We start from the raw sequence: 12439 nt of genomic DNA, 5'->3' as shown, positions 1-12439 counted from the left end.
CCAAACTGGCTAATCCTCCACTTCAAAATGCCACATCCCACTTGGGCATCGATTAGTATCCAGCTGTTCAACTTCCCATCAAGCTCTCTGCCTGTGACCTGTGAAAGCAATGAAGGACAGCCCAAAGCCTTGGGACCCTGCACCCATTTGGGAATTGTGGAAGAAGCTCCTGGTTTTAAATTGGTTCAGCTCTGACTGTTGCAGCCAGTTAGTAAGTGAATCAGTGGAAGAAAGATCTTTCTTTCTTTCCTTCTCTCTGTAAATCTGCCTTTCCAAGAAAAAAATAAACCTTTTTTTTAAACAAATGTAAGAGCCAAAAGTGGCTGAAAGAGAAACCTAAATTGCCCCAGTAGAAGAGCAGCATGTGTATGTCTGAATTGCATCCCCTTGAATCTCCAATCTTCACCTTAAGTGTAGTGGATTTGTGGGAGGGGGTAAGTGTCTGAAGCGTACACAGGCACACTGAAGTATAAAGTGGGTGATGGGCTTGTGGGCACCCGCTCCTCCACTTCTGTTTTACCTTGACTTGGTTTCGTCACTGCCCTGCCTGAAGGAGGAAAGGCCAAGGAATCAATTGATACAAACATCAATCCTGGCAGCATGATGTGTCACTGAAATTATTCTTTAAAGTTCCACTAATCATATAATGGGATTTTAAATAAAACAAAACAGGTATCCAAATGGATGGGGAACAGCCTGAGCAAAGGGGATAACCTATCACCAATCTACTGAATGGCCTTGTTAGCTGATAGCAGGATGATGGGTTCACTTATGTGTTAAGGGAATAATGTCATGCTCATTACCCAAGCTTGTAGCGAAGATGGAATAGGCAGAAGAGAGCTTAGCACAATTTATGACTCACAGTAAGGACATAAATAAAGCCTAATAAATAGGCTTTCTTCTTTATACTGTAGTTAGTTCTGCTGTCTTGGACGATGCTTTGATGCTCTTTCACAGAGGATATCAAAATTCATTTTGTATAAAGATATGAGAAACAATATGTGTATGTAAATATATATGCATATTATGAGTCTATATCAATATATGCAAATATGTATGTAAATATGACTCAATATAAACACATATGTATATTATATCAGTCATTATATGAGTCTATATAAACTCAGATATATTTTAATATATTTTTAAATATAAAAAATGTTAAAATTAAAACTTTTGTAGCCAAAGAATCTCTCAAATAAAATTGTTCCTTTAGCCACTACAGATGCTAGTCCAAAAGGGAGTTAGTTCTGAGACAAGGCCCAGCAGAAAGGCTAGACAACAGTTGCAAAAACATCCAATAGAACCCAAAGTATTTCTACGATAAAATATTGGAATATGAAAACATAAGCTGTCCACATTGAACCTCCACTGACTTTGAGTAAGAGAGAAGGAAAACATGAGAAAGGCTTGGGGCAGGAGAGTACATCACAAGGAGAAAAAACAGTTGCTTGTAGGTTTGTTGAGGTTAGTATTCAAGAAGCATACATAGAAACTGGGGGTCATGGTCCTTGAGGCCAGCTGGGGTGAGGAATAAGTCAAGCTGTCTACACTTTCAGCAATGTGAAACGATGCTTTACTAGTTTCACCTGCAGTAACTGATGCAGTAACTTCTCATCCAACCCCTCAGTCCGTGCAATAGCTTTTATACTAAGATTTAATGTATGTTAACTTTTTTTAACACAATTAGAAGAGGACCTCCATGTAGAAGCAGGGAATGTCGCTGCGGGAATCAGTGCCTATAATGGGAAGATCTGGCGCATCCGCAAAAAGCTCAAGCAAAAATCAGCAGCAACAGTGGTATCGGTGGCTTCAGTCCAACCTCCACAGAAATCACAGGATTTCACATTCAGAAATTATGCTGTGTCACACTCAGAATGCTGCCAAGACAGATGCCTTTCCTGTTTTGAAGAAGCTTCTAGAACGATGTGGTAAGTATACTCTCAATGACAGACAAGCGCATTTTCTCCATGGCAGATTTTTAAAACCAGCCTCTTCCTGCCACTTGCTGTCTCATATCTCTTTGCTTAGTGACTTTACTGTTGCTAATTTGCTTTGAAAGGTATGTAAATCTTTCTTAGCTTCTTGCTTTCTCAACAACCTAAAACAATTTTTAAAATGTAATCATCAAGGAAGATACTGTTCATATCTGCAAGTGTCCTTAAGAACCTAGGATTCTTGCTCCAATGTTTAACATTTATAATAAGACAAAGCGGGCCCGGCGCAGTAGCCTAGCAGCTAAAGTCCTCGCCTTGCATTTGCCAGGATCCCATATAGGTGCCGGTTCTATTACCCACAGCCCCACTTCCCATCCAGCTCCCTGTTTGTGGCCTGGGAAAGTAGTTGAGGAAAGCCCAAACCCTCAAGCCCCCGTATCTGTGTGGGAGACCTGGAAGAGGCTCTTGGCTGCTAGCTTTGACCCGGCTCAGCTCAACCCACTGCAGCAACTTGGGGAATGAAACAAGATCTTCCTCTGCGTCTTTCCTCTTGGCATAACTGACTTTCCAATAAAAATAAAATAAATCTTTAAAAAAAAAAGAATAAGAGAAAATTCGGTATTCCTATTGATAAGGCCAATCAATAAATACTAGTGGATTATGATCTATCATGCCCAAATAAGCTTTCAAAATCATCCATCATTTTTGTAAAGCAAAGTCAAGATCATGCCAGTGTCAGAACTGAAACAGGACACTGACACACTGGGCACTTTAAGTCAAAGGAAACTGGAAACTACCTCTCTTTGGTCTTCATTTTTTGCTTTTGTTTTTGTTTTTGCCAACAAAATTATAACATAACTTTATCTGATGCTCTTTTTGACTGAAGGAATTTCCTCCAAACAAATATCATTATCTTGAAATTCCTCCCTAAAATCTCATTAACCGGGGATTAACTACAACCGAATGAATTTGTCATCCAAGAGGCTGCAATGAGACAGTTTAGCTGCATAAATTAACATGTGTTTATGGTGCAGCTCCACCCCTCGCCTTTCTGCGTTCACCATTACCTAAGCAGGAGCTAAGAGCAATTTGCCCCAGACTACAGTCCATGCACTGACTGCTCATGCCCTGTCGAAATCAGTTACACACATACTTTAGAGACACTAAAACTTCAACTCCAAGCCACATCAATGGGTAAATATTGCAATAAAACAAAATTTTTGTTCCCCAGTACTAATAACAGCTATGTTTGTAACTTCTGCTAGGCTGTTAAATGTGGAATAGCACTGTGACTGTGTCTAAAAATTTTGCACATTTTTTAAGATTTATTCATTTTTATTGGAAAGTCAGATTTACAGAGAGAAGGAGATACTAACACACAAAAATCTTTTGCCTGCTGATTCACTCCCCAACTGACTCCAGTGGCTGAGCTAATCTGAAGCCAGGAGCCAGGATCTTCTTCTGGGTCTCCCACATGGGTGCAGGATCCCAAGGCACCAGGTTACCCTCTAATGCTTTCCCAGGCCACAAGCAGGGAGAAGTGAACATGAACCAGGACATGAACCAGCATCCATATGGAATCCCACTGCAAGCAAGGTGAGGACTTTAGCCACTAGAATACTGTGCTAGGCCCTTGCACATATTATTTCAAAATATTTTACTGCTAAAGTATTTTTGCTACTATGGGTGGAGCCTCCTATTGATGCTAACATTGACATCTTTTGAGTAATCCGGGTGATATTTGCTGAAATTTGGTGCCACTGTGAATTCCATAAGTCAACAATGAGTGTGCTAAAACAACGCCTCCATTCATGACAATTTTTTCCATAGCATGCAATGTTGTTTGACCCACAGGACAAATAAATTCAAGAACAATAAAAGCTCTCAAACTTTGCCACGGCTTATCAACTAAATTTAGGTCATATTCTATATTGTTGCCATTTTAACCATATTCACAGCATCTTCACAGGGGGCAAATTCAAGGTCAAGAAACTTTTTTACACACCTGTATGAAGCAATTCAAGTACTCAAGGTACGTCACGATACTGCAGCAACCGAGTCACATCTGTATGCTCCTCTTGTAATTGCTGTTTCCTACCGCACCTGCAGTGCGTTATTTGTTCTTCCACTAGATGCTTGAGCTTCCCTCACAGTCATCTGTGAGGATTAGAATCAGCTCCTTCTACGTTCTTGTTAATGATGAAGGGAGAAATCATAGATGAATGCAGAAATGTTCTTCATGGCATTCTGAATGGGGAGTTCTTTCTAGAAAGTCTATCTAGATCCATCACAGAAATCACTCTATGAGACCACACGGATGTAGGATATTTGTTTCTTAAATTCTAATACTGCAGAATGTTTTGTTAACATTCATGACAGCAATATCAATGTACTTGTACATCTTCTTCATACTTCTTGGTTCATCATGTTCATTTTCAGTGGGTAGATACATATGGAATAATTTTTTTTTTCCTGAGCAGTAAGACTGCATAATGGGTTAAAAAATATTTAGTATGGGGCCCCCCAGCAGCGTGGCGCAAGTGGTTAAGGTCCTCGCCTTGCATGCCCAGGATCCCATATGGGCGCCGGTTCTATCCCTGCAGCCCCACTTCCCTTCCAGCTCCCTGCCTGTGGCCCGGGAAAGCAGTCGAGAACGGCCCAAAGCTTTTGGACTCTGCACCCGCGTGGGAGACGCGGAAGAGGCTCCTGGCTTTGGATCGGCATAGCATTGGCCATTGCGCTCACTTGGGGAGGGACTCATTGGACGGAAGATCTTCCTCTCTGTCTCTCCTCTCTGTATATCCGCCTTTCCAATAAACAAAATAATAAAAATAAAATCTTTAAAATATTTAGTATGTCATGTAGGAAACATATGTGCCATGATCTTAGCTTTGCTATTCCAATTGTAAAGAGGAGAGAACTTATATTATTATTCTTAAGGGCCCCAGGATACTTGGTTCATGGAATGAGCATTATAAAGTCATTAGCTACATCAGACCCTAAGAGTTACTCATTTTGAGCTTTGAAGTCCAGAACTGACTTCTCTTTCTGGCTATGAAAGTTCTAAGTCATGTTCCTCTCATTTGGATATGGCTTCACTGTGTGCCTGAGGTTTCATGTATCAAAATTTAATCTCTGTTGTCAAGTATTAAGATTTTGATTATGCGTTTCCATTTTGTTATTTTCTTGCATTTGTAACATGGCACATTTATATGTCATAATATCATTAATTTATTATAAAGATAAGCCTGTCACAGTGAAGTAAATGAGTACGTCATTGTAGTAATTTGGGAACAAATAATAAGAGGTAGCTATAGGGAGGGTGGAGGGAGAGAGAGAGAAGTGGAGAGATGATACCCTATGTTTCTAAATCTGTATTAAGGGAAAAAAGCAGATCAGTAACTGTATGTTTATGTGTGTGTGTACATGTTCAATCCAACAATGTTTTTAGGTGTGGCCTCTAGGCAATAAACAGGAAAGGATGAAGTCATTAAGGTAGAACCTCCATGAATGAATTCTCAAAGCTTTATCAGAAGACACAGAAAGACCAAAAGCTGCATACAGGCTCACACTCACTCTCTTCCCATGTAGTGCCTTCCATAATTGCAGGACTCCACCAGAAACTGTCCATCCCTGGATCCAGTCCCACAACCTTGGACCAGAATCAACAGTCCAAGCAAAGTCTCTTTTAATTATAACTTAGCCACCCAAATGGTATTTAATTGCAAGAAACAAAAATACTTGATCATTTAGTATAGCCCCTCATGACATTGTTTAAACTAGATTTATTACTATTATTATTATTATCAATTTATGATACAATTCCATAGGCTCCAGGGATTTTTCGCTGACTTGTTGCAGCTTCTACAACAACTCTCACAGATGCACCTTGCATCTGACAGGAATAACTTCTTTCCTTAAAGCTCTTGAAGCCTACCTCAGTTGGTTTCAAACTTATTCTGCAGATTCCTCACATCTCTCAGCCTTCATACAATTGAAGAGAGTCAAGTCCTTGATCTGCGTTAGGTTTGGCTTAAGGGAATGTGGGGCTGGTTTGATCTATCCAAGCTATTAAACTTTTTTCATATCAGCAGTAAGATTAATTCTCTTCCTTATCACTACTATTTCACAGAAGTAGCACATTTACATTCAGTAACTTTTCTTTGCATTCACATCTTAACTGTTTGTCACTAGAGGCTTAGCCTTTGGCCTTTTTCTGTCTTTTTGATATGCCTTTCTCACTGTTTTCATCATTTCCAGCTTTTGATTTAAACTAAGAGTACTTGTCTTTCACTTGGACACTTAGAGGTCATTGTAGATTATTAATTGGTCTAATTTCAACCTTATTGTGTCTTACGGATTGGAGAGAACCCAGGAGAGATGGAAAAACATTTATCAGTTAAGTGTGTCATTTAACACAAGTGCAATTCACGACACCCCAGAACAATTACAATAGTAACATTAAATATTACTGATTATAGCAAATTAATAACATAAAATTAGATAAGTTTGAAATACTGCAGGAATGATCAAGATGAGACACATGAACAATTGCTTTTGTTGAAAAGGTGCCAGCAAATTTGCTTGATGTAGGGTTGCCACAAAACATCAATTTATAAAAAATACAATGTCTATAAAACACAATAAAATGAAGAGTGCCTGTATATACCTCTCTTCATTATTGACACTACCATTACCCTCTCCCCTATGAAGAGAGATTCATCTGTTTGTGACTGCCACTAGTTCACTTGGTGATCATTCATTTTATTCTTATATAATGAAATAAAAAATAAATAACAATAATAAATCTGCATGTAATTTTCTTATGTTAATATGATGCATTTTTAATTTTTCTTTCTTTTTTTAGGAAACTTTAACTTTTTGAAGAGAAAAAGGTCTTAAACCCTACATTGGTCTTTGACCTCCCTCAGTTGGCTAATATACATATTTTTCTTCTAGATGCAATTTTTACTTCTAGATTTTACCTCTATTTTTTCTTCTAGATGCAATTTTTACTTGACAAATGCTTTCCTTGGCAATCTAATCTTGCAATTTTGGGAGCTGTGTAAAATACTTGTGTGTGGTATCCCTTTCTGGCATGGGTGTGTATCCAGGGGTCTCAGGGGAGTGCGGTTGTATTTTATCCAAGGAAAGGGCAACTCTGTATGGACAATAAACACATTCTGAACCACATGGGATTATTCTGAATTGCTCAAGTTTTCCTTGGGACTCTCTGCCTGAGACATTCACATAGTCTAAAGGAGTTCCTGAGGAGTCAAAGTTACCATGTTGCTCACTTGCATGTAGAGAAAGAGCATTGCCTTGTGGGTTAGCCAACCCTTAGTGCATCTGTTACAGTAGTTGTTCTGTGTCCAGGATGATTGCCCCACAGAGGGGAGTAGCCCACTCTTTGCTTTGGCCTACTGCTCTCACAGGAACGTGGAAATTCCAAAAGTTTCAGTGACTGATTAGGAGGAGCCAGAACTTGGGAAACAGTTGACAGAAACATGAAGAGATGACAAAGAAGGAAACACATGACCTAGTTAAGGGAAAAATGAGTCTGAATATTAGTAGAGACAATTGATTCCTGCTGAAATTGGTTTATTTACATTACAGGTTAGTTTATTATACATGTTCTCCAAAAATCTATGCTGCAACTCACAGGGCATTAAATATCTACTAATCAAATGAATCTTATTCTCACATTTTTTGAAATGCAGCCCATTTCTAGGAAATTTATAACAATATCAAACATAATTATACTCCTAGGCTTTTGGATTCTGTAGGATAATCTGATATCTAAATAAAAGGACATCATATGCTACTGGATATAGCAAAAATTACATATAAAAGGAAATGAAAATGCGTAGGCTCATAGCTTCCCCGCTAAAAGCAAAAGATTGCCACATAAAAAAAGCATTTTTTATCTACAATAACAAGGAACTAAGCAATAGGGTTCAAACTGCTCCATGGTAGATGAAAGCAGGAAGTAGAGTCTTTTCCAATATGAAGAGGAAAATCTACATTAATTCAACTCACTTCTTCTCAGTAGTAAGGGGTACACTTATCGTATTACCATCTTGAATATTAATATGGTTCTTACTTAGAGGAGTGGGCCTTGCCCCTAGCAGTTAATAAGTCTGCATCCTGCAGCACCAAGGCACTGTGCGTCACTGTGGCTCTAGCTCCTGATTCTGGTTTCCTGCTGGTGCAGTCTTATGAAGCAGCAGTGTTGGCCTGAGATCCACTTGCATCCCTGGGCACTGGGTCAGCCCAGCAACATCTGTCGCCAGTACTTGAGGAGCAAACAAGAAGGTGGAACATATGTCTGTCTGTCTCTCTTTCCTATTCATCCCTTAAATAAATCAAAACAAAAACCTCACAATCGTTTATTAAGAAAATCTAAGTAAATAATAAGGCAAAATACATCTGTTCACATTGTATTCATTTATGGTGTTTCTTGTTTATTTAGATTCAGCAAACAAAAATATTTCCATTATTTGGGAGAATATAAACGAAGCACTGGATAATTCTATCGCAAATTTGAATTCTAATTATAGTAATAAAACGAAGTGAGGTTTATAATGAACAAAAAACATAGCCTATTAGTTGAACGTATTGGAACACGACAGAGTGGTGGAAGGAATTAGCATGAGCAAAAGCAGGCAGCATGGGCATGATGTGTTTAAGCAGGACAGTTCATTTAAGAGCTGAAATAGAAAATTAAAGAAGAACATGGGAGCAATAAAGGTGGTTCTACAGAAATAGTTATGATAAAACAAGATCTGAGAGAATGTACTAAAGCAATTATCAAACAAGCAAAATACATTGAGCTGATCCAGCACAAACTGTATAACGATGAGGACATGTCAATATCTAAATGATGAGATAGCATCCTGAATATGGGATAATATAAAAATACAACAAAATTTACAACAGATTTAGTAGCACATCTATTCTCAGCTCCAAGTTAACAAAACAGACAACAGATTGCAGGAATAATTCTCTAGAAGAAATCCCATTTGCTTTCTTTTTTTTTCTTTTTATTTTATTATTCCATAATACAGTTCTATAGGATCTGGAATTTTCCTTCCCCCGTCAACTCCCTGTTCTCCCACTTGTCTCCCCTATATAATTATAATAGTATAGTCCCTCATAATAGGCAATAAGTCGATCTATCAAGTATTTAAGTGCATCCTGACTTTGTTGGCATGAATTGGCCGAGTCTAACATCCTATTGTCACGACACATTCAACAGTTTCATTGGGAGTCCATCTTTGATTTGAAGGTAAAGATACACACTGCACTGTATCTTTGCATAGGTATGTGATAGTCTCTACTACACAGTAACTATACATCCCATTAAATGAAAAGCCATAAAACAAAATCAACAACAGAGAGGAAAATAAAAAAAAATACAGCATGAAGTAACATGCTACTGAATGACCAATATGATGCTGAAAAAATGAAAATCAAAGACCTTCCTAAAGCAAACAATGCCATTGTGTGACCTATGAGTCAGTGAGAAGATTAATAAGAAAAATAACTTTTTTTACATTTATTATACTTATACATTGTATACATTTAGTATACAAATATTATACTTATTTTAATTATGCTTATCCTTTCATTTGCTATAACTAAAGAATTTGCCCTTTATGAATTAGTTTATCATATTTAATCACATATAATGCAGTGTGGTAAAAAATAGCAGTTAAACATATAGTATTTGTAAAACATATGAACTGGGTGAAATAAATATAAATTTGTACACATAATCTTAGCCAAAATCCAAGAAGAGATATATATAAATTGTAAAGCTTCAACAAGTTAATTGTACTTAAATTTCTGTGTTATCTACAAAAAATTGAGAGTAGATAGTGTCAAATGTAGAATATAAATCAAGAATATATTACAATAATTCTCATTTTTCTGTCAGCACCACCAGGTTAACACAATATTCCCCAAAGCTTAAGTTTTGATAATTATAATTATATTTAAGTTTTTCTTTTTTTATGACATTGTTTCATAGGCTCTGAGGTTCCCCTAATCCCTCTCCGTGCCAGATTCCCATCAAAAAAGGAGCAGATATAAAAACTGTGATACATGTACTCCATGGAATACTACTTACCACTAAAAATAATGAAAAGCTACCATTTGCAACAAATGGTCCCAACTAGAGAACATTATGCTCCTTGCTTTATGCAGTGTCTACAGTTCTTACACTACTTACAATGAGTCTCATTCTATTATAATTAGGTTCTTTGCCCTGCAATACCAGACTGAAAGACACACTTCAACCTCTGATTAGCTATACATTCTATTTTTTCTCTGATTGGATGTAATGGTTGCTTCTACTCTGGTCAGTAATAAAACTGCCTGGATTAATGGAGTGTGATATTGAAGAAGGAAGCATTTAGCTATGTAGAGTTGCTCAAATAACTCAACTACCTAGCTTTCAGAGAAAACATGAAGTGCAGGACAATGTGGAGCTGCAGTTCAGTTTCATATTCCACGGAGATAAGAGATTTTCCACTGTAAGGGGACCTGAGCAGTGCTCAGAACTGAAAATGAATCCCTGTAATTCTAAAGCGGGGCTTTGTCCAAGCTCTCCTTATGTGTCCTTTATCAAAAGCAATTCACTGACTTGAGGGAGCCATACAGCTGTTCCTACAGGGTTCTAACCATTGAATATAAGAAGTCATTTACTTCTCCAAATGCAATACCTCAAGCAATCAGAGAAAACGTGGTGATCTACAAACACATCTGGAGTGTTGTTTGGCAACAGAGCTAGCACAGAGTTAGCTGTTTCTCTGTTATTTTTTTTCTTTCCCTTTTCTCTATCAACAAAATCCTATTCCATTTTACGTAGTCTGAGATTGTTATCACATTACCAAAACTGTGGCAATTACAGAAACCTAGACATGATCCAAGATGACTTAATCAGAGTCTCTTGAACTTTGGCTATTGTGAAAAAGGGAAGTTGTCTTCTCTGGATTCCAATGTTGTATGGCCAGATGACTTTTGGAACTGCCTATAAACATGTTCCTGGACACCATGATGAAAATCTGTTTGAGAGGAAAACTGATACTAAGAAGACTTAAGGGAAAAAGAAAGGCACACATGTTGATACATTGCAAACTGAACATAGTTAGCCATCGCTGAAATAACTTTATTTTGTGAAATGACTTTGCCACTTAAAATCAAATGTTTTTTAATGATAATCAATAGAATGTCACATTAGTTCTACTTAGTGTAGTTGAGATGCTGACCATTGCAATCAATGTTCTTTCCATTACAAAGAGAAGAAACACACTAACGGGCCAGTTCCAGTGTCTCAAAATCAGTCTCTCCAGACAAGGGGATAAAGGCCGTTGTAACTTATTATAACGTTATTATAAATGTCTTTGGAAGCACACCTCAGTGTTTATAACAAGCTTAACCTGGGTTCAATCACAAGTGAAACTACTCAAGTTTGTGCTTAAATTGAGAGTTTAATGAGTATGCTCCTGTTATCGTGAAGAAGAAATCTCTTCTCCCATTTAATTAGGATTGTTTTATCCATAGATCTGATATTTACAAAGGCTGGTTACACTCTTTTCTAAAAAAATAGGAAACAAAAGTGAGTCAGTTACACACAAATCAGTCATGTTAGAGGGAAGAACAGCAAATTATTTTTTCTTCAGACCAGTGTATTTATTCCTCTTACACATGTTGTGGAGCACAGGCACCAAGACCCACTTTCTTCTTTTTTAAAACTTCTTTATTTTTATTAGAAACATTTTTTTTTCAATTTATGTTTATTAAGCACTATATAACACATTGCATGTTACATAATACATTACACAGCCTTCTAACAGGGGTAGATGATTGTAATTGCATTTCTTTTTTTTTTTCCATCATTCAGGAAAATGCTTCTTTAATCAATGTTCTCCAAACCCTTTGCCACATAGTAACTATTAACTCCAGAGATGCGTCTATCTCTTTCCAGCAAACTCCAATGATAACGCAAATGAGCAATCCTTTTTTCCTTGCGGCCATTACTGAACTTGTGAATGTATGCAGTGGCCATTCCAGGGATGCTCAAGCACACGGCCATGATGGCGACTCCGGGCAGAATCTCGAACCACATCAGCACAGCTACCTAAGCCAAAACGCGAAACAGATTTATATAGAGAAGGTGAAACAGAAAGATCTGTCCTCTGGTTCACTCCCCCCAGTAGTCGCAAAGGCCAGAGCTAAGCCAATCTGAAGCCAGGAACCAGGAGTTTCTTCCAGGTTTCCCACACAGATGCAGGGTCCTGCAGCTTTGAGCAATTCTCTACTGCTTTTGCAGGCCACAAGTAGGAAGCTGGATAGGAAGTGGAGCAGAGAAGACACAAACTGGCACCCACACAGGGTTCCAATGCTTAAATGGTGAGGATTTAGCCATTGAGCCATGACACCAGGCCCATGGCTCACTCAAATGCCTTAAACCTTGGCATAGAACAAAAAGAAATAAC

The 12439-nt window shown here is 37.8% G+C and overlaps 1 protein-coding gene across 1 annotated transcript; it reads right to left on the bottom strand.

Moving 5' to 3' along the window:
- Nucleotides 1-11730: 11730 nt before the first annotated feature.
- LOC121156541 (NADH dehydrogenase [ubiquinone] 1 alpha subcomplex subunit 1-like) lies at nucleotides 11731-12069 on the bottom strand. Its single transcript, XM_040980321.1, has one exon. It carries the CDS (start codon nucleotides 12067-12069, stop codon nucleotides 11857-11859), a length of 213 nt encoding a protein of 70 aa, XP_040836255.1. The 3' UTR covers nucleotides 11731-11856.
- Between the last annotated feature and the right edge of the window lie 370 nt (nucleotides 12070-12439).

This window comes from Ochotona curzoniae, unplaced genomic scaffold (assembly GCF_017591425.1).
Source record: "Ochotona curzoniae isolate NIBS_2020 unplaced genomic scaffold, NIBS_Ocur_1.0 contig_3432, whole genome shotgun sequence".
In the NCBI taxonomy this organism is placed as follows: domain Eukaryota; kingdom Metazoa; phylum Chordata; class Mammalia; order Lagomorpha; family Ochotonidae; genus Ochotona; species Ochotona curzoniae.
Note: the sequence above shows the minus strand (reverse complement) of the source record. Positions and strands in the feature narration are given on the sequence as shown.